This window comes from Lampetra fluviatilis, chromosome 40 (genome assembly GCF_964198595.1).
Source record: "Lampetra fluviatilis chromosome 40, kcLamFluv1.1, whole genome shotgun sequence".
NCBI classification, from domain to species: domain Eukaryota; kingdom Metazoa; phylum Chordata; class Hyperoartia; order Petromyzontiformes; family Petromyzontidae; genus Lampetra; species Lampetra fluviatilis.
The window spans coordinates 6,344,798-6,367,235 of record NC_136314.1 but is presented as its reverse complement, the minus strand read 5'-3'; the positions used below and the strand labels follow the sequence as shown (position 1 = coordinate 6,367,235).

General features: G+C 47.3%; 1 protein-coding gene across 3 annotated transcripts in view; it reads right to left on the bottom strand.

The window, feature by feature from the left end:
- The window catches only part of LOC144946179 (metabotropic glutamate receptor 8-like), a 263,813-nt gene that overhangs the window by 88,947 nt on the left and 152,428 nt on the right, over nt 1-22,438 (bottom strand). For all 3 annotated transcript variants that reach the window (XM_078874996.1, XM_078874994.1, XM_078874995.1), the window contains exon 7: nt 15,668-15,868. In XM_078874996.1, the coding sequence (XP_078731122.1) occupies nt 15,668-15,868 (201 nt within the window). The remainder of the gene's footprint in view (nt 1-15,667; nt 15,869-22,438) is intronic.

Sequence of the window (22,438 nt, the reverse complement as noted above, 5' to 3'; positions counted from 1 at the left end):
GGGGGTGGGGGATAAACCTGTGTTGGACGTGAAATTAATGTACCAGAAGATTTTCATCTCTTAAAGAAGAAAAAAAAATAAAAAGGCGCATTTATCCTGTCAATCTGACGCACTTACTCCAAAGATGTCAGCTAACTAAGCAATCTGCATTCGAAAGAGTTATGTTTCTTTGAGCTAAAAAGCCCGCACGATGGTTTCTCAAGAGAAGTGTGTGCTTGCGCGACGGACGTGAGATTACTCTGAGAGATAAGTTTGTAGATTTCACAGCTATATATTACTTTTAAGATTTGTCGAGAAATTCGCTTAACTCCACCAAACAGCTTTTGGGAATAAAGAGCCAGGCGGAATTGTATCCACTGCTGAATTTCAAAACAACTGATGACAGCTAATGTCTTCTTCTTGGTTCTTTCGGTAAAGTCACGTAGAAGGGAAGTAATACAATAATAAAAATAAAACATAATAATAGTTTTATATTTAATTTGATTTTAATTATTTTATTACTTCCCTTCTACGTGACTTTACCGAAAGAACCAAGAAGATGAATCCCTGCAGTCACGAAAGCTTTAAATCGAAAAAGCTAATGTCTTGGCCGTATTACCTTTCAAGAGATTTGCTTTGTCTATCTGTGTGTGTGTAGCTTTGTCTCTTTTGTGTATCTGTGTGTGTGTATATATAGATCTGTGTATGTGTCTTCTGTGTATCTGTGTGTGTGTCTATATCTGCATGTATGTGGCTGTGTGTGTATCTGTGTGTGAATATATATATATGTGTATGTGTCTGTATGTGTATCTGTGTGTGTGTCTGTGTGTATCTGTGTGTGTACTGTATATACAAATATGTGTATGTGTCTGTGTGTGTATCTGTGTGTGTGTGTGTGTGTCTATATCTGCGTGTGTCTGTGTGTGTATCTGTGTGCGTGTGCATCTGTGTCTGTGTGTATCACGGTGGTGTAGTGGTTACCACACCCCGCTACGATCCCGGCGACACGGAGTTCGATTCCCGCTCACGGCCAACACCGGTGACGATTATCTGAACCGGTCATGGGCCTCCCCTAGGTCGACTCAGCCTCAAATGAGTACCTGGTGCGGTGTGTAAACATCGCCACTGGGGATACGAAGGCGGCCGGGCGTGGTGCTGGCCACCCACCCCCTCGTGTGCCGTGCCGGCCTACACAGGTGCTCGCGAACAGCACTTGCCCCAACAGTCTGTTAAGCTGCTACGGGGGATCTTTGTCTTTGTGTCGCTGTCTCTCTACCTTCTCGTGGATCAGTTATGAACCGTCACTGCGGTCCTTTTTATTGATACCACAAATCGGATGGCGTCCGACCGTTTGTGACCGCATCGGAGGAGGCGAGACGCTCGTTTGAGCGAGGTGCCGTATGTTTTGTCAGCAGGATGACCAGAAAAAATGTACACCGCTGATAAGCTGTCGCGGTGGCTAGGAGATGTTAACTACCTCGCCTGGTGTACAGGAGGTCGTGGGTTCAATCCCGACCGTGACGCCTGCTGCTGCTGTATATTTGGAGTTTGCGTTTCTCTCTCTCCCCGTGGTCGCGTGGATTTTTCTTCGGGTCCTTCGGCTCTTCCCTCGACGTTCAGAATCAACGCCACGCGTTCAGAGCATTTGGCTGCTTTACATTTGCACGTGACAAGCCACTTCGTTGAGCTGTCAGTCGTGATAGCCAACTGGCCAAGCCGCTTCTGAAATAGAGCTACACAGCTCAGTGGCGCCTTACCTGGTAAAAAAAATTCAAACAGTTGAAATCGTAAATAATAAATACGAATGTATATAAATTAGCGACGCCCAAGCTCTGCCGTTGATTCGCAGGACGGAAGGTCTTCCTCGTTCCAGACGCAAGCAAGATTACGGACACAGGACGAAACGAATCGACCAACTTCTGAGCAAAAGTGCTCCGCCGGCTCGCACGCGTGATTCAGAGCATACCCGGTTCAAGGCACATCTGGGCAGTGGCCCTCCAACTTCATATCACATGGCCCTTCATCTTTATATCACATTGCCCTTCATCTTCATATCACATGGCCCTTCATCTTAACAGCACATGGCCCTTCCTCTTCATGTCACATGGCCCTTCCTCTTCATATCACATGGCCCTTCCTCTTCATATCACATTGCCCTTCATCTTCATATCACATGGCCCTTCATCTTAACAGCACATGGCCCTTCATCTTCATACCACATGGCCCTTCATCTTCATGTCACATGGCCCTTCATCTTCATAGAACATGGCCCTTCATCTTCATAGAACATGGCCCTTCATCTTCATATCACGTGGCCCTTCATCTTCATAGAACATGGCCCTTCATCTTCATACCACATGGCCCTTCATCTTCATATCACATGTCCCTTCCTCTTCATATCAAGTGGCCCTTCATCTTCATAGAACATGGCCCTTCATCTTCATAGAACATGGCCCTTCATCTTCATAGAACATGGCCCTTCATCTTCATAGAACATGGCCCTTCATCTTCATATCACGTGGCCCTTCATCTTCATAGAACATGGCCCTTCATCTTCATACCACATGGCCCTTCATCTTCATATCACATGTCCCTTCCTCTTCATATCACGTGGCCCTTCATCTTCATAGAACATGGCCCTTCATCTTCATAGAACATGGCCCTTCATCTTCATAGAACATGGCCCTTCATCTTCATAGAACATGGCCCTTCATCTTCATATCACGTGGCCCTTCATCTTCATAGAACATGGCCCTTCATCTTCATACCACATGGGCCTTCATCTTCATATCACATGTCCCTTCCTCTTCATATCACGTGGCCCTTCATCTTCATAGAACATGGCCCTTCATCTTCATAGAACATGGCCCTTCATCTTCATAGAACATGGCCCTTCATCTTCATAGAACATGGCCCTTCATCTTCATATCACGTGGCCCTTCATCTTCATAGAACATGGCCCTTCATCTTCATACCACATGGCCCTTCATCTTCATATCACATGTCCCTTCCTCTTCATATCACGTGGCCCTTCATCTTCATAGAACATGGCCCTTCATCTTCATAGAACATGGCCCTTCATCTTCATAGAACATGGCCCTTCATCTTCATAGCACATGGCCCTTCATCTTCATATCACGTGGCCCTTCCTCTTCATCTTCATGGCCCTTCATCTTCATAGCGCATGGCCTATAAAGCAGTCAATGGGCAAAAAGCCGCCTGCTATATATATGTTTTTCTTTTAAGGCCACACAGCATTAAGGATGACTTTGTTGGAGGTATTTACACCATTGGAACCTCATTTGCCAGTAAAAAATATGATCATTGTTTTTTTCCCCTTCTATCTTTTGGCGTCATCTGGTCCGACCCATGTGAGACTAGGCTCTAAGGAAAGCTGTCTCGGGTGTGGACCAATCAACTTCAAGGACAGTGCATATCATTATCAGAGTTATGTTTTTTGTTTGCATTATGACTGCAGGTATTGTGGTCTATGCAAACATGACTCCTCGTAAAAAGGTGTCAGTTTTGTTGCCAGATAGAAGGGTAAAAAACAATTTTCAATTATCATTTGTTGGAGGTGTTTCTATCGGCAGTTGTGTTTGCGCACCACCGCCAATGCAGCAGCAGCAGCAGTCGCAGCACCAGCAGCAGCAGTAGCAGCAGCAGTAGCAGCAGTAGCAGCAGCAGCAGTAGCAGCAGCAGCAGTAGCAGCAGCAGTAGCAGCAGCAGCAGTCGCAGCACCAGCAGCAGCAGTAGCAGCAGCAGCAGGAGCAGCAGCAGCAGCAGTAGCAGCAGCAGCAGCAGGAGCAGCAGCAGCAGCAGGAGCAGCAGCAGCAGCAGCAGTCGCAGCACCAGCAGCAGCAGCAGCAGCAGGAGCAGCAGCAGCAGCAGGAGCAGCAGCAGCAGCAGCGGGGGCATCACCGTAGCACCGTGAGTCGGCGGCAGCGGCTTGGATAATCTTTAATCCAGCAGTGGATCGCCCATGGCTGACGAAGATCGAGTTGTTTACAACGTGCAAGCGGCTGAGTTGACGGTCGACGTTGCGATGAAATGTTTGGAATTGCAAAACTTCCTCGAGGCAATGCTTGACATTTATTTAATATATTTGTATATTATTATAGAATTAAAAACACAGCGACGCACCGCGCATATCCTGTTGTGAATCCCTTTAAAATGATCCCTTGTTCATGCGCAGATAAAAGACAAAGATGTCAACATGCATTCAGCGCTACGGTTGAAATATGATAATGCGGCTCATTACAGCCACCACGCCACTGCTCCCATCCACCCGTGCATTTAAGTGTTTCGCAAACAATTGAGAAATACACGAGAGATCAACGGCCAAATGAGGATCCGGCCTTTGTTATGTCAGAGATGCTTTTTGATGGGTCAGGAGTTTTGTTTGTGTTTGAAGTTGTGAAGGCAAAACAAAGCGGGTGGTCATGCCCAGCACACGAATGGGTTAGCGATTGATGACGTTCAGAATAAACACCTCGTTCGAGATGCAATCATTGTACCTCCTGGCTCTGACATTCCTCAAGATTCTGATCCTGATTCTCAACCGCATCGGAACATGACCACCAGGCCAATGGGCGCATCTTCTTCATGAATGGGGGATCTAAGACGCAGCCGCAGAAGTGTGATTGTGTCCTTGCAACCCAAACTTTGGACCACATAGTCAACTTATAGGAGATACAAAGAGACTCATAGAGATGAATAAAGATACATAGACACCCATAGATATACATTAATACACATAGAGATACATAGAGACCCACAGAGACACATGAATACACATAGAGATACAAAGAGACCCATACAGATGAATAGAGATACATAGAGACCCACAGAGACACATGAAGACACAATGAGATACAAAGAGACCCATACAGATGAATAGAGATACATAGAGACCCACAGAGACACATTAAGACACAATGAGATACAAAGAGACCCAGACAGATGAATAGAGATACATAGAGACCCACAGAGACACATGAAGACACATAGAGATACAAAGAGACCCATACAGATGAATAGAGATACATAGAGACCCACAGAGACACATGAAGACACAATGAGATACAAAGAGACCCATACAGATGAATAGAGATACATAGAGACCCACAGAGACACATGAATACACATAGAGATACAAAGAGACCCATACAGATGAATAGAGATACATAGAGACCCACAGAGACACATGAAGACACAATGAGATACAAAGAGACCCATACAGATGAATAGAGATACATAGAGACCCACAGAGACACATTAAGACACAATGAGATACAAAGAGACCCAGACAGATGAATAGAGATACATAGAGACCCACAGAGACACATGAAGACACATAGAGATACAAAGAGACCCAGACAGATGAATAGAGATACATAGAGACCCACAGAGACACATGAATACACATAGAGATACAAAGAGACCCAGACAGATGAATAGAGATTCATAGAGACCACAGAGACACATGAAGACACATAGAGATACAAAGAGACCCATACAGATGTATAGAGATACATAGAGACCCACAGAGCAGGGGCGGTTTCTTCATTAGGGCGATTGGGTGACGCACCACCAATGTCATTCAACCACAGAGTCACGCTAGCCGTCACTGTGCCTCTGGATATAGTCCAATCAGCGTCATGCTACGTTCTGTGGAGTACCGCCTCTTTTTGGGCGATTTCCCTCCAGCTGAGAATCGCCCCGAGTGGTCCCATAGACTTACATTCAAAGATGTTTTTTTTCGAACGGGGGCGCTGCAATGCATTCTCTATGGCTTCCGGGAGGGCTCGCCCTAACGTGCTTACGTCATCATACGTGCTTACGTCATCATACGTAAGCACGTTTCATCCAACAATATAATTTGTCGCCACCTAGTGGAATCTTTAATAAAATAAACTTGAGTGGTTTGTTTTAATAGTGAGTATAGAAACAAACAAGATGTATTGTAAGAGTCACTTTATTTTTCATTAATATTAAAGACGTGAAGTTGCCTTTACATGCTTAAGCTGTTAATTTGTCCATTGCATGGGTGGACCTTATCCTTATCAATCATCCAGACATTTGCCCCCCCCTGAGAGATTTTGCAGGAGCCGCCACTGCCACAGAGACACATGAAGACACGTAGAGATACATTAAACATGAAGACTTAGAGATGAGAAACGTGCCTTTTGAGTATTTGCCTGCTATATATGTCCAAGTGATGATAAGCCACGTCGCTGAGCTATCATTTGTGGCCACGTCACTTCTGAAAAAGAGCTACACAGATCACGTGGGGCCTTACCTGGTAAGACGAAACAAAAAAAATTAACCCGTAAAAACAAAGTTTTTCACTATAAATCCTTTATATGCGTGGCGGATAGAGTCCTCTCGTCCTCTGGCTTGAGATGGCTGCCACCTATGGGTCAGATGATTGCCTGCCACCATTAAGCAATTGGTAATTACGTATAAAAATTTTTTCCTAAAAAGTGTAACATTTTTGAAAACATTTTCACGAAAATTAATTGTCACGCACAACGAGTCTGTGTGCAAAATGTCAGCTCGATTGGATCACGGGAAGTGGGTTAAAAAACGACCGAACGATTTGCACGGTCGTAAGCGCGCAAGCAAGCAAGCAAGCGAACTTAATATAAAGGATTTAAAAAGTGGCTGTTTGTCCTAACGTCAGCACCACGGACAGCGATTTGGCAGTTTGCCAGATGGACGAGTCCATCTATGTTCGGAAAAGAGGAGGGGGGAGCAGAAAATGTAATTCGGTCTGAAAGTCACCGTAAGCGTGAACACAATTAATTAAGACCTGAAATGGTTGATCAAATATTTTCTACTGAATTATTATTTCTCCCTCGGCATCGCGCCACGTGGCGAACACTTCTTCAGGACGTCGTCGCGCGGGGGAAGACGTGCCACCGCTCTGTGCCCGCGGCGTGGCCGGCCGCCGTGCGAAACTCAGCCGCCTTTGTCTCCCCCAGCGGAGCAGGCGCTAATTTGAGACTGAGTCAATCCAGGAGAAGGCCCCGGGACTGGAGGTGACACCACCTGTCACTCACGTCGTGTCTCATGGCGTTGTTGTTGTTATTGTTGTTGTTGTCTTCGCTCGCGGTGTCGTACGTCATTAGCGCTGTTTGCGTCGCACTCCGGCAAGACCCAATTATTTCTCGCCACCCCCCCCCACCCCCCATTTCTCTTTGCATTTAATGGTCGCCTTGTTCTTTTATTGTATAACCATTGCAATGTTTCTTCTTCACATTTGCACTGCAATACGCCTCCTTAGCTGCCTGCATCCTTGGCTCTCTCCTCACCTGCATTCCACCTCCTTGCGTCACCTTAGCCTCTTTGTTTAATGCTATTGCAGACCTTCGCGAGGCCTTTTCGAGGCCTTCGCAGGCAATGTCACAATTCAATTTTGAGCAAAATTGCACGAGTAAAATGTGTGCCCGAAACCCTCCTCCTCCTCCTGGCACAGCCGATTAATGAAGTTGTCGCGTGAAGAACATTTAACAACTTGTACCGAGTGTAACCATTTGTAGCAAGTGTCACATTTAAACTCATTACACTTGAGAACCCAGTTTCATTATGGGCGGTTGAAACCCAGATTCACGCCCTTTCGGCTGAGTATTCTGACCCCTTAGGTAATTCAAAGTATTACTATACATTGGGTGAGGCACCATACCATCAACCTGTTGAGCTGAATTTCGATTTAAAGCTTTCGTGACTGCAGGGATTCATCTTTTTGGTTCTTTCGGTAAAGTCACGTAGAAGGGAAATAATGAAATAATAAAAATAAAGCATAATAAAATAATTCTCACGACGTTTCGTCCACAACGCAAGCAGTCGTCCTCAGGTAGAGAACAGGTCTGTCGGAAAGACAGCGTCTGAACGTGGCCGAAACGTCGTGAGAATTATTTTATTATCTTACATTTTTATTATTTTCTTACATCCCTTCTACGTGACTTTTGAACTGAGTTTTATTCCTGGCCATGGCCCAACATCAATGGCGAAAGATGTCCCAACCAGTTCTGAGCACCCCCGGTACCAGCCGGGATTTGACTAGAATGGTGAAGTATGGTTGAACAACGCGCATGCAAGCCACGTAGCAGATTGATAGAGGCTTGTAACATTTGCGTCATTATATATAATTGTTTTATAATGAAATGAGTAACAGAAGAAAGCGTGAAACATTCGGCTCAATAAAACGACTGGATAGAGTAAATCCACTATCTTTAGACACTAATACCATCATAACCTAAGGATGTTGATCTAAAGGCTCATCCTAAAACTATGAGTGGAAAACGTAATCTTGTGAATTAATATTTCATTCGTGAAATCCAAATAGCGGAGGATGAATTTATCCAGCAAATTTGTACGACCGTGCCATCGCTGTATCTCAGAATTTCCTTATCTGCGATGACAGCCCAGGGAGCTCTACACTGCAACTGTCTATCATCACAACGAGACTCATCGATCCAAACGAGATATCAAAGATCGCGTCCAAAGTCAATACGCACCGAGCAACGTGCTCCCGCTGCAACGGGCGGCGAGGCCTGATCCACTCCGGGAGATCGCACGCGGCTCCGCTGGAGTTGCGGCCCCACACATTGGATTCAAAGCTGCGCTTTAAACGCGTCCCTTTCTGCTGCGTTAATGTCCCATCTGTGAGCCGCCGAGACTCGAACAACAGCCGTGCAAGTGCCACGGTCGGTGATCACGTAGATGCGAGAGTGATGTTACAATGACGGTTATGCAATTGTAATTGCGATCGCGCGATTACGATCAAAGCTGTGCTCCGCACGCATGAATTCCCCATGTCAGCGCTTCACGTATGTGTGTTAAACCTCTGTCGCACAGTACGTGGCCACTCATGCTAATCGGAGGTGCGGGGGAAAGACAACGAACTAAACGCAAAAATCAGTTCCTAAAGAAATGCGTTTTTTCAATCTCGAATTAGAAAGTGCACAGCTCCCAGCGGCTTCCTAATATCGGAAAGGAGAGCGTTCCAGACGGCCGCAGAAGCGCATCTGCGGTGACCGTCTTTGTTCGATGGCCAGACAGAAGCTGCTGCTGCTGCTGTTGCAGAGAGGCTGACCGGAGTTGTCTTGATTGCGTCATGCTCCTTGACGAGGTCATTAAACTATCAGCACGGTTGGCTACGTACGGTGCGAAAGAAGTGCAACGTACATACACCATACATCTTGAGACCGATTCGTGGTCAGTGCTAGGATCAGTTTGCGAGTGATAGCCGAACCAGGCCTGGGGCTTTCCCACCCCTTCGCCAACCCCACCATGACCAGCGAGGTGAAGTATGTAAAAGAAACACGGCAGACGAACCCAATGTATGTGGCAGCCTTCATCCAACTGTGTTTTGACAGAGGGGTGACGAGTGAATGTTATTTTTCACGAATGTTGATGCCTAAATGGCGAGTTCTAACACGAAAGAAATTTACCCAGAGCCGTGTGATATCAAGTAGGCATAACAAAGATTTGACACGTGTGGGCTGCGTGCCAAATTATCGTAGCTGTGTGTGGGGGGAAGGATGTAAGTTCACGGTTGTCATAGACAGCAGCGTCTGCACACAAACTGTTTGCGTGCAATATGCTTGTTAATGATGGCGATGGTTTCCTAAAAAAAAACTCTTCTTGCGTGATGCACAGAAGTCTGCTTTGCTTCTCCGTGAGTGGTGAAATGTCACACGCACACACACGCACATGCAGAAACACATACAGAGACACGGAGATAAATACACAGAGACACATAGACACACGCAGAAAAGCACAGGGATACGGAGACACGGACAGATACAAGAAGAGACACACAGATATGGACACACATAACGACACGGAGAGAGATGGAGAGACATACACACATACACGCAGACACACGCAGAGACACACAGAGACATGGAGACACACAAAGACACAGAGACAGAAGGAGAGACACACACACATACACGCAGACACACGCAGAGACGCACAGAGACATGGAGACACACAAAGACACAGAGACAGATGGAGAGGAATACACACACATACACGCAGACATACGCAGAGACACACAAAGACATGGAGACACACAAAGACACAAATACATATGGAGAGACATACACACACACGTACACGCAGACACACGCCGAGACACACACAGACACGGAGACACACAGAGACATGGAGACCCACGCACGGAGACACACGAAGACACTTGCACACCTGGGCAACTTCTTGCCACGGTTTGTGACAAAGCTACGAGATGTTCTTGTTCTAGGTGAGATCAGAAGAGGCACGGAGAGTGTGAATTCCCTCTCAGCTCCAACCACGACGACGACGCATCCACCACCCACCCACCCAGCCGGGCCCGCAGTGCGCAAGTCGGCGTTTGGTGCGGCGGCGAAGATGAATCAGGCCCCCCCCAAAAGCGTGAGCGCCGTGGATGGAAGCAAGTTCGAGAGGCACTGATCTCGGGGGCGATCGAGGAGAACGAGAAAGCGATCGCAGGGAAGAAAAGATGGTAATTAAAAGGGGGGGGGAGGGGGAAAGACAGGATGGGGCAACGACGGGTAAACATTGAGGTGAGAGGTCTAGGCCTGGAGAAAGTCACCACGAGTAGAGCGGGTATCTCGCTGCGAATAGCCATCAGCCAGAGCCCTGCGTGCGTGGATGTTTGAGTTGCTCGCCGACTCAACTTTCCTCGGCATTGTTCCGTAATTGCCGGCCGGCCCCAGCTATCGGACTGGAACACCGCTGAACCAATGGGATTTCGCGTGCCTCGTCGATTTCTTGGAGAGTTTAAGTAAAATGTCCGTGTCTCTTAACAGACGCCCCAGGCTACTCCGGAGAAGATTTCTCCCGCGCCAAATTCGGGCAAATTTCAGCGCCGCCGATTAGCATGGTTGGCTACGTACGGTGTGAAAGAAGTTCAACGTACGTATGCACAGCGGGTCCGTTGAGGCTGAGAGCGAGGATGATACAAGCTGAACGGTACATGGCAGAGCCGTGCAAATTCGTGCAAACGAAGCTAGCCTCGTGCACAGATTAAGGGTCCGGCACTGTGTCAACACCCTCACAAGAATGCACACACGGAGAACTTGGCATCTGCTGTGTAACACTCTGACCTTCAAGCAGGTTCTACTGGATAACAATAAATTCGCTCATTGTCTCCACATGTAAGCAAATGTGTATTTTAACAAATCGACCCAAGTGGCTTTTGAAACCAATATGATCAATCAGCAACTGTCCAAGCGAGCAAAGTCTGGGACCGGTTTTGACCTTCTGTGCCTCGTCGCCGGGCAGGCTACGCTACGAAGCCGGCGACCCGAGTTCGATTCCGGCTCACGGTCACCAACACCAAGTGACGGTTACCTGAATCCTGGTGCGGTGTGTAAACAACGCCACTAGGGAGACAAAGGCGGCCGGGCGTGGTGCTCGCCATCTTCCTCTTTGCGCATCGTAGCGGCCAAAAGTCTGTTCAGGCTACGCGTGGGGATCTTTTTCCTTGGATTTATGCCAGCTTTTATCCCTCCACAGCTCAAACTGAAGTAGACATTGTAACCAGAATGAGCACGCGTATCGGCGCAGTGAGGTATAATCATCATACCTGTTAAGGCCCTCAACTCTCACCAGGAGACTTGTAAATGGGAACACTTGCCTCCCACCAGGCATGCAAATCTCGATTTTTTTTTCTGGTTCTCATGAACAGCGCTAAATATATGCTGTATATATATTCACGCACGCGCCTGTATATTAAGTGAAAAGACACCGTCGGCGAACAAAAGGCACCTTATTCCACACGTAAGAGTGAAGCTGAATTCATGTTTCGGCATATCGCTAATTAATCTCGCGAGCAAAGGCACAGACTTATGCGGCAGCCTGGATGGGAAATTGCATCAGCAACGCGGCGATAGAGGCAAATCTGAATGCGTTAAACCGGCGCTTAATTTCTCGCGAAATTATTTTGGTGGAGAGGCCCCTCAGCTTGACACCACGATAGCGTTGTGGCAAGGGTGGGGGGGGGGGGGGGGCTGGGGGTGGATCTATTTTCCAGAGCTCAGCCCCGTACAGCTCCGGTCGAAATTAAACTACGATTTTAACCACTGACGATACTGCCGGCGTGGAATAAGACATTTCAGTCAGAAGCACTTCTCTCACCCAGCGCGTCCAAACTTGCAATCTCAAGGTCGCGAGATTCCGGTTCATCGTCATTCCTCTGGGGTGACTAAAATGACAAATCATTCTGTGGGAGAAAGGTGAGTTGACTGTCCAGTGGTGCGCCATGCCCTTGCCATACGAATGTGGAATGGTCAGCAGTGGCTCAGGGCTGCGAGCGGGAGATGCGCGTGTCTCACCTGATTTGTCTGAAGAGGACATTTGACTTTGACGCCGCCATGCAGTCTGTGAATACCGAGGCGTCGCGAAGAGCTTTTGCTTGTTGTTTTTTTTATCTTAATGGATACATTCTGGAAGCCCTGATGATAAACGGTGCTTGAATTACAAGGGAGCCCGGGTCGCGGGACGATCATTAGTGGGAAGAGACGCGGCCCGGGCTCCCACCACCACCACCACCACTAAAATCATCATCATCATCATCATCGCAGTCATCATAACAAGTGGTGGTTTGTGGCCTAAACTCAAGTGAGTACTTTGACTGACAAACGGGCTAACACAAGGAGAAATTGCAGTGTGAATATTAATAATAATAGTAAGAGCACCGCAGTCGTGTCACGGTTTGCAGGATGAACGGGCACACCACAGTTAGTCCATCGGCAGGTCACATGTGGTGGGTTCAAGCGTGGACACTCCCGCGTCTTCCGAAGTATCTGACCAGTGTGGAAGAGTAGGCCAAATCACCCTTTAGAGGGACATTCTAGAGTGTCCTCTAGTGGAGGTTCATCCGCCAACAGTGGTGTGAGCAAGTAATTGCAGGGTTGCACCTTTACCATGTTTTACTTTTCATATATAGACACACATTTATATATACATATAAGAAAAGTGAATTACTCTCAGGCATCAAGTTAGCACGTGGAGTTACTTATCGACTGTTCCACCCACATGCAGGTCAAAGATCGACCCCCCATCATTTTATTGATGGGCAGGTCACGAGAGGGGTGACACGCGGGGGTCTGCACGGTGACATTTCACGAGCAAGGCTTAGTCACGAAGAGAGAGGCTGTGGTGGCGTCCAACTCGAAGAGGGGATCTCCAGAACGCCTCCTCGTAGGAGCGCTTCCACCAGGAACTGCGGCGGAGATAGCAATGCAGTCGGGGGGCTACGCCATTACCCCTTCGAGTGATGCGGTTCCCAAATTGTATTTGTTTTAGCCGGGCGAGAAGTCAAGATGGCAGGGATGGGTGTCGTTTTGTGCGAGAGTGACCGACCTGGGTCACCGAAATGACAACTATCAATCGAGTGCAGCAGTGAAGCAAAGTAGAAACGAGAGAGTGAGAGAGAAAAAAAACACACAACTGCTTTGCAGGAGAAATGCAAAATACTCCACGAACATAAATCAATATTAAAACAACAACAAAAATCCCTGCAACAAAAGTTTGGCTCCCACAAAATTACATTTAAAACTTTAAAAATACCATCGCCTGCTTCTGTACCATCTCTCCATGTTGCTTATGAGGCAATCCAGACCAGGTCGATAATGTGAAAGAGTCTGTTGCCAGCCAGAGTTCGATGGAACTCTCCGATTGTGGACCACGCACGTGACAGAGGGCAGCCATCCATCGGCACGCGTCACTCACAGGATACGCCACAAGATTTTGCAAACCAATCAACTTTGCATATTTGCCCACGTGAAAACTGGACTTGATTGTTCATGATAAGATGTTTTTTTGGTGAAAGGTTGTTTAAATGTACGTATGTATGCATGTTCGTTGACCTTCTTTCGCACCGTACATAACCAACCGCGCTAATCGGAGGTGCATGTGGGGGAGGGGGAAGGACATCAAACTAAACACAAAAAGCTGTTCTGAAGAAATTCGTTTTCAATTTAGATGTAAAAGTGCATAGCTCCAATGGTTCCCTAAAACTCTCAATGTCTCGTACGAACCCACCTCCACCCGACACAGCCAATTAATAATGTTAGTGACGTGAACAGAACGTGCCAATGAGTTATTGTTTCAGCACCCCCGGGGTGTTGGACAGCTCACTCCCGGTGTGGTGGATTTACTCTCCATCACACCGGTGGTGCTGAAGTAGTAATACATTTGCTCGTTGTTCACGTGACAAAACCCTCACTATTGGCTCCTGTCGGGTGGTTAAGGGTTTGAGTAAAAACAACATCTGAATCATATCAACATGACGATCCAACCCAAAATAATCTCTTCACGATAGCCTACGCATGCAACGAGCAGAGTTGTGTTGTGTTGAACCACACGTGACGCACTCCACTCCAGACGTTTCAAGTCTCTTTTGTTCAACCAGCTGAGAGCTCAAGTGACAAGGATGAGCCCCATGGGCAAGATTGACCGCGGGAGAGGCGGGTCTAAAAGCTGCCCAGATGAGGCGAGAAAGGGAGGCAGTCCTGAAATTCCAGGCTTTTAAAATTGGACCCCATATCGATAATAATACATATTTAATGTTTTTTTCTCTGCTAAATATTGCCTACCATTCTCATGCTCCTCTGATTCTTCACTTGACCTACATCACCAAAATTGCAAAAAGTCAATAGCGTGAAAACTAGTAGGCCGACAGTGATAAAGAAAATAGAAATCAGAGGAGCAGGAGAATGTGGCTGATGGAAAATACCGGTTGGAGGGACAGACATGTTAAGGAAGAACATTGTCTGACTGTATAAATGTGTAAATCAGCGCTGCATTGCGAATTAAGTGCTCAGTAAGTGCATAATACTTGCTACGACACGTGCTTCAGAAATAGCGAGGTCATTGATGAATCATACAAAACTCACAAGTGAAAAGTGCACCGGGTGAGCGTGGCGAAAAAACGGGGCTTTAGCGCGAGGAACACGTGGATGAGAGAACGCACACACACACAGGTTCATGGCATCATCCGCACCGTTAAGAAAAGCGAGTGAGTGCTTGGGAAGGACGGCGTGGGATGCGTGACGGGGCAAGGACAATAACGGAGCGGCAGCCACGGAATGAAGCACGCCCAAGAGGATATGATCCGCACTTCGCGTCTGATTGTCTGCTAACAGTTCCCCAGATTTCGCACGCAATTTGGATCGAGGGAATTGAACGTGGCTGCCCCAAAATGTTTTGGAACCACCTCAGTTTTATTCTCCTGGCATCTCCATTCTTACCATCTCTGTCCTCATTTAAACGGACTCTATTAGATAAAAAAAAATAACTTTGTTTTGCGTGTGAGTGTAACTTTGCAACGGAATGTCTGCTATTTTCATTGATTATTAAATCTGCAAAATTGTCGAATGCTTTGATGTTTTCTGCCGGCCGAGTGGGCCTTGAAAAATGAGCTTCTCGGCTCAACGGCCTTCACTCGATGGGGAAGGGAACTTCTGAACTTCCGAATCGGGGAGATGGAGTGACGAAGCCGGTGAAAATTCAACTAAAACCAACCAAAGCCCGTGTGCACGTGCTTGCTCGTTGGAAAAGTGCGCGGCCGGGTGACGAGAGAGGAGGCGGCGGCGGCTTGGTAAGAGGCATTCGCCCCCCCCCCCCCCCCCCGGCGTGGATCGGTGATGACCGACGGGCGACGACTCACCGGTGAAGTTGACCCTGCGGATGTAGTTGAGCAGCTCGCGCCCGTTGACGGGGTCCATGCGCGGGCACAGCCCCACGTACTCGGGGCACAGATCCAGGTGCATGCTGTGCAGCGCATGCGCCATCGAGTACACCGCGTCGATCACGAACTGCACCTTGCCCTCCTGCTCGTACGTCGCGTTCACGCCGATCCGCTCCTCGCCTGCGCACACGCGACGCGTCGCACACACGCGCGGGCAGACGGCACCGGCGTCACGCGGTGATGGCGTGGCAAGGCGGGTGATGTTGGTGGGCTCACGAGGTTGATGGGGCGGTGGTGCCCCAGGGGAGGAGGTGGGGGAAGAGGGTGATGATGGCACCGCGCACGCCAAAACGGCTCTGCGTCTCTTAAACACGACGAAACTAAACTCTGTTTTATTTGAGCGCATAAGGCTTACTGAGCTACGTAGCGCTTTTTAACAAGCGGCCAGGCCACAGATGATAGCTCAATGAAGTAGCTTATCACGTGGACATTTATAGCAACCACATACTCCAAGCGCGTGATTGTAAATGTGGAGGGAAAAACGGGAGGACTAGGAGAACAATCTGCACGGCCACGGGGAGAGAGACACGCAAACTACAAATATAAAGGCGTCAGGGTCGGGATCGAACCCACGACGTCCTGTATGCCGGGCGAGGTCGTCAACATCTTGTCCCGTGGCGAGATGTGATCCCCTAACCCGCGGCTCACAGATGACCGCCACCTCCGATCAACACGGCTGGCTCACGTAAAGTGCGAAATGAGTTCAACATACGTCCATATATTTAGATTTAAAGCTTTCGTGACTGCAGGGATTCATCTTCTGGGTTCTTTCGGTAAAGTCACGTAGAAGGGAAATAATAACATAATAAAAATAAAACATAATGAAATAATTCTCACCACGTTTCGGCCACAACGCAAGCAGCCGTCCTCAGGTGAAGACCAGGTCTGTCGGAAAGACAGTGTCTGAAAGGACGGCTGCTTGCGTTGTGGCCGAAACGTCGTGATAATTATGTTATTATGTTTTATTTTTATTATTTTATTATTTCCCTTCTACGTGACTTTACCGAAAGAACCAAGAAGATACGTCCATATGTCATTGCAGCCAGTGCACGGTGATTAAACAACGATGTTCTGGAGGACACATCGGCGCATTTCTTTTCCGAAGGCACTTATCACGGTGTGGCTATTTATTTGAATTCGTTCCCCCCTCTCTCTCTCTCTCTCGTGAAAAGAAAAGCAGACGTAAAAGACACATCCATTTCACTTTGCCTTATTTATCTTTGTATATGAAATCTCCTCGTGTGTTACAATTTAAGATTTGCCATCTCGCGTTTCCTGCCAATGTTATTTTGGAAAAAGAGAGAAAAAAACGGAGCAATGGCCTTTTTGCAAGGGAATCGATGTACGAGAGAGTGGATATTTTTTTTTCACCATTGCCGGTGACAAATAGCAACGGATATCTGTTGTGTTCAGCAATATGCTCCACATACTCGAGAATATTGATTCATTCGACACCTAATGCGACAAATGTGCTCCACACGCACGCACGCATGCACGCCACACACATGTGGGTATGAACACACGCACACACACGTGCGCACGTGTGTGTGTTTTCATACACACATGTGTGTATGAAAACACACGCGCACGCACACACGTGTGTTTCAACACACGTGTAAGATTGGAGACCCCCCTCCCCGCCTCCGCACAGCCTTTTTGGCTGCTGCGGCAAGATCTGTCAGTGAGCAGCTATTGAGTGGCATACGGCCCACGCAGCGTTGGTACGGCAAAGCACCACCACCGACCACGTTCATCTCCCCCTAGTGCTGGCGTCGTTTTACACACCGCACCACCAACACCGCACCACCAACAACCACCACCAACACCGCACCACCAACACCGCACCACCACCAACACCCACTACCACCACCAACACCCACTACCAGCACCCACCACCAACACCCACCACCACAAACACCCACCAACACCGCACCACCAACACCGCACGACCACCACCAACACCCACCACTACCAGCACCAACACCCACCACCACCACCAACACCGCACCACCACCAACACCCACCACTAACACCGCACCACCAACACCCACTACCAACACCGCACAACCAACACCCACTACCAACACCACACCACCACAACTAACACCCACCACCAACACCGCACCACCACCAACAACACCCACCACTAACACTGCACCATCAACACCCACCACTAACACCACACGACCACAACCACCACCCACCAACACCAACACCGCACCACCACCACCAACACCTACCACTAACACCGCACCAACAACACCCACTACCAACACTGCACCACCAACACCGCACCACCACCACCAACACCCACCACCAACACCCACCACCAACACCACACCACCACCACCAACACCACACCGCCACCAGCTACGAAGCCGATTACGCACGGCTCTACGTTGACACGGCGATTATCGTCGCCTTCAGGCGAGTGCTAATGAGCCCCCTATTCCGTCGCGAACCGGCAACGGCTCGCCCCGTATACACGGGGCATGTGGCGGCGGTGAACATCGGTGGCTCCGATTTAAAGCTTTCGTGACTGCAGGGATTCATCTTCTTGGTTCTTTCGGTGAAGTCACGTAGAATGGAAATAATGAAATAATAAAAATAAAACATTATAAAATAATTCTCACGACGTTTCGGCCACAACGCAAGCAGCCGTCCTCAGGTGGAGAGCAGGTCTGTCGAGTAGACAACTCAACACCCACTACCAACACTAGTCTACTCGACAGACCTGCTCTCCACCTGAGGACGGCTGCTTGCGTTGTGGCCGAAACGTCGTGAGAATTATTTTATAATGTTTTTTTTTTATTATTTCCATTCTACGTGACTTTACCGAAAGAACCAAGAAGATCGGTGGCTCCATTGCTGACGAGTCCCAAATGAGGACGAAACCCGTCAGTGGCCGCGTCTCTCCGCCGTCTGCTTTGCGATGAGCCGCATTTTGTCAGCTCGCCGAGCCGGCGGCTCTCCACGGCAGCTCGGCCACACGTTCAGTTCTTTTGAGCCGGTGGTCTGGACAAGGCCTAGAGCTTCTGAACGTTGCTGCTCAACGTTGATAAAATTTCGATTTAAAGCTTTCGTGACTGCAGGGATTCATCGTCTTGGTTCTTTCGGTAAAGTCACGTAGAAGGGAAGTAATAAAATAATAAAAATATATTTTAAAAATATTTATTTTATTTAATTGTGTTTTATTTTTATTATTTTATTACTTCCCTTCTACGTGACGTTACCGAAATAACCAAGAAGATGAACGTTGATAAATCTAGTGACACGGCAGCTCTTGCTGGCGTTGCCACCTTTCACCACTGCAGACCCAAACCCGGACACGTGTCTCACCCACCCTAGACGTATTACTAAAGCTGTGCGGTGTCCTCCAATGAAGTTCAACACGACGATGCCGGGACCGGATCTCGGTCCCAGATCGATTCCTGCCACCCGGACACAGATGCCAATTCCCGGATTGGGACCAAGCCACACCTGGACAGGTGGCAACTCTAATCTCATGCGCCTTCGCAAATGCGTTTAACTTGATTTTTTGGGCATGGAAGGTGCCAGAAATGCTGATCGTGAACTTGTCAGTTATTTAAATTGGAGACAGTAGGTTCTGGTCGAACGCGTTAAGCGGAAAACGCATTAAGCGAAAACAAGATCTCCATAAATTATGTAACGATAAAGTTTGGCAAGATGCAATGTATTACCACGACTACGCACACGCAGTGAGATGGCGGGACACATAACGGAGGGTACGCTGCCGCGTTACTGTATCACTCTGCGTTATTGTATCTCTCCGTGTACTGTATCACACCACTCAGCCGTGCAGCTCATGAAAGTAGTTCTTCGTCGACTGCTCAGAAACCGCGTTATAACAGTACACGTCCCACGTTATAACGGTGAACGTTCCGCGCGAAAAGTAGTTCCCTCCTGGAAGAACGGCGTTTCAACGAAACCGCGTTGTAGTGTGAACACATCGGCCGCGTGCTAAGCGAGGACACAGCGTGGATGTACCTCGGCATCTCCTCGTTCCATCTCGACCCCCCTCCGGCACTGCCCCCCCCCCCTCCTCACTCCACCACCGCGGGTTTTCAGTGCCACACCGCCTGCCGCTGCTCTGCTCACCCTCGTGTCTAACCTTTTTCGTCTTTAGAAGCTTCACTAATTGCCGACGTATTTGCACTCCATGGTCTCCCAGCGGATGTTTCGGAGGCTTTAGATTTTTTTTTTTTCAAATGCTAATTATCGCAGTTGTTCAAGGGCCTCTGTCAATGGCGTTAAACACCACACACACACACACACCTCAATAACAATACAAAAAAATATTATTAACGTATTATCATTGTTGTTGTTGTTACGATTGTTTACCCAGGAAAGGCTCACAGATTATTCAGGAGGCTCCATCTAGATGTCCTCGCTAGGCGGTGAGGCATTGCTCTGCTCATTCGAATCGAGTAATTTGCGGGTATTTTTGTTTTAAATTTGCCAAAATGTACAGTTATAAAGTTACAATTTCGTGGGTTTACTCTCCAACACACTGGTGTGCTGAAGTAGCAACTAATTGGCGAGTTTTGTTTACGTGAAAAGCCTAACTAATTGGCTGTGTTGGGTGGTGGCGGGTTTAACGACGCATTTATATTTACGCGATCTAACCAAAAAAACACATCCTCTATTATGTATCCTTCTCAGTACAGAAGGTTGTTTGATGTCCGTAGCGAGAGATACAATGACCCAGCAGCCATAGACACTTTATAACGTGGACCGAAAATCTGATGCTAATGTGCATTTGATTAAAGATAAAAAAAACTTGCGTTGCAATGCACATTATGAACGCTCACAAAAATATCCTCATCCATATTCATGATTCGGGGGTGGAACAGTTTATTGATTGATATCAATGCTTAAGTTCGTGATACTGTGCACGCATCTAGTCACTTGAGAAGTTGGAATTGATGTTTTTTTCCGAACCGTGTGTTCCTACTGTAGGTTGCGTGGTAATGTGTTAACGTGGTGCCAGCAGCTGCCAGAAACCCTACAGTCATATTCAGACGGAATCGATTTTTTTTCAACGAATTGTGACTTTTACACTCCTGTTCGGAACATAACACAAATGACGAAATACTGTGCATAAATCACAGCGAGATTTGCCGCGTGCCGTTTCACGCGACAAACAAATTAACGACGCTCCAAAGTGCTCGCATTAATTGACAAACCGGTGCACCCCTGGAAATAATCATAGTAATACTACTCTATGAGATTGACCATAAATCCGTCGAGCGCTCGTTAACATTCTGGGGTGTTTGTTAAAGACTTGGGAAATAAGACAATCGAAGCCGGGCACGTTCGGTATGTACAATGATCTGTAAGGATTTTTATTTTTTACCAACCGAAAAAAACCTCAACTTTAAACGCTGGTAAATCAGCAAAATCCATCACATGGGTATATGATCTCCTGGCAGACTGCATTATAATGTTGAAAAGAGAGTTGGTGTCAAGGTAACCACGCCATGGCATGTATAATTGATGGGGCCCTTTGATCCGGTAGATTAATGTCAGCCTTCCCACATCCTCAAAACGGCTTCTGTTACATCGGGCTCGCTGGTTAGAAAGGTATCAACAGCCAAGAGTCGAGACGAGAAGGAATAAATATATATATAGCTCCTAAACATTCCTTGATGTGCTTTGTCGTTCCCTGATGATTAAAAACCCTTATCTACATTTTACGGGTCGTCGGCGTAAGATTGCTTCCATGACGTTACCTGAACATGGTTTTTTTGGGGGGGGGGTAGTTTATTTGAGATGAAGGTGCTGGAAGTTGTTTTGTTTATTTTCTTGCTTCGCTGTCATCAGATTACCAGGCCTAAGAAGCAGAATGTTTGTCGGTCCGTTATCAGCAAACGCAATTTCACGGTCAATCATGCACCGTAAAAAAAGTTTACAGCTTTCCCTATGATAGTTGTAAACTATCGTGATCCTAATAAAGATTATTCCATGTTTTTTTTTCGTTTTCTGTATTTTTTGCACAATTGCATAACAGTTGCACACACTGATACAACATTGCGAAGTGATGGATCCATCCGGCAGAGTGATGCATCATCTTCCCTTTATTAGAGACATCCCGTGGAAGAAGACACCACAGAGCTACTTCTGAGAGCCTTTCATATGACACATTGCAAAAATAATCCCTCACTAAGGGGGACATATTCTTGGTTCTTTCGGTAAAGTCACGTAGAAGGGAAATAAAAAAATAATAATAATAAAACATAATAAAAAAATTCTCACAACGTTTTATGTTTTATATTCATTATTTTATTATTTCCCTTCTACGTGACTTTACCGAAATAACCAAGAAGATGAATCCCTGCAGTCACGAAAGCTTTAAATCGAAATTTAGACAATAACTGTGGTTTGAAGGAGATAGATAAATGGGTTGTTTGAGAGATGACAGATATTATGGAGAGCTGGATACGTCATGGTGGAGTGGTTATGGAGCGGCTCCGTACACTGTGCTCTGAAACCTGAGTTCGATTCCCGACCATGCCTTACACCAGTTGAGACTGATCGCTGTTTGGCCCTGGACTCCCATCACTGGTCGTGTAACAATCCGCATTACACAGTGATGATGATGGCTTGGTAATGAAGGTAATGTTGATTATGATAATGATGGCAACCATGATGATGTCATTCAGACGCTGT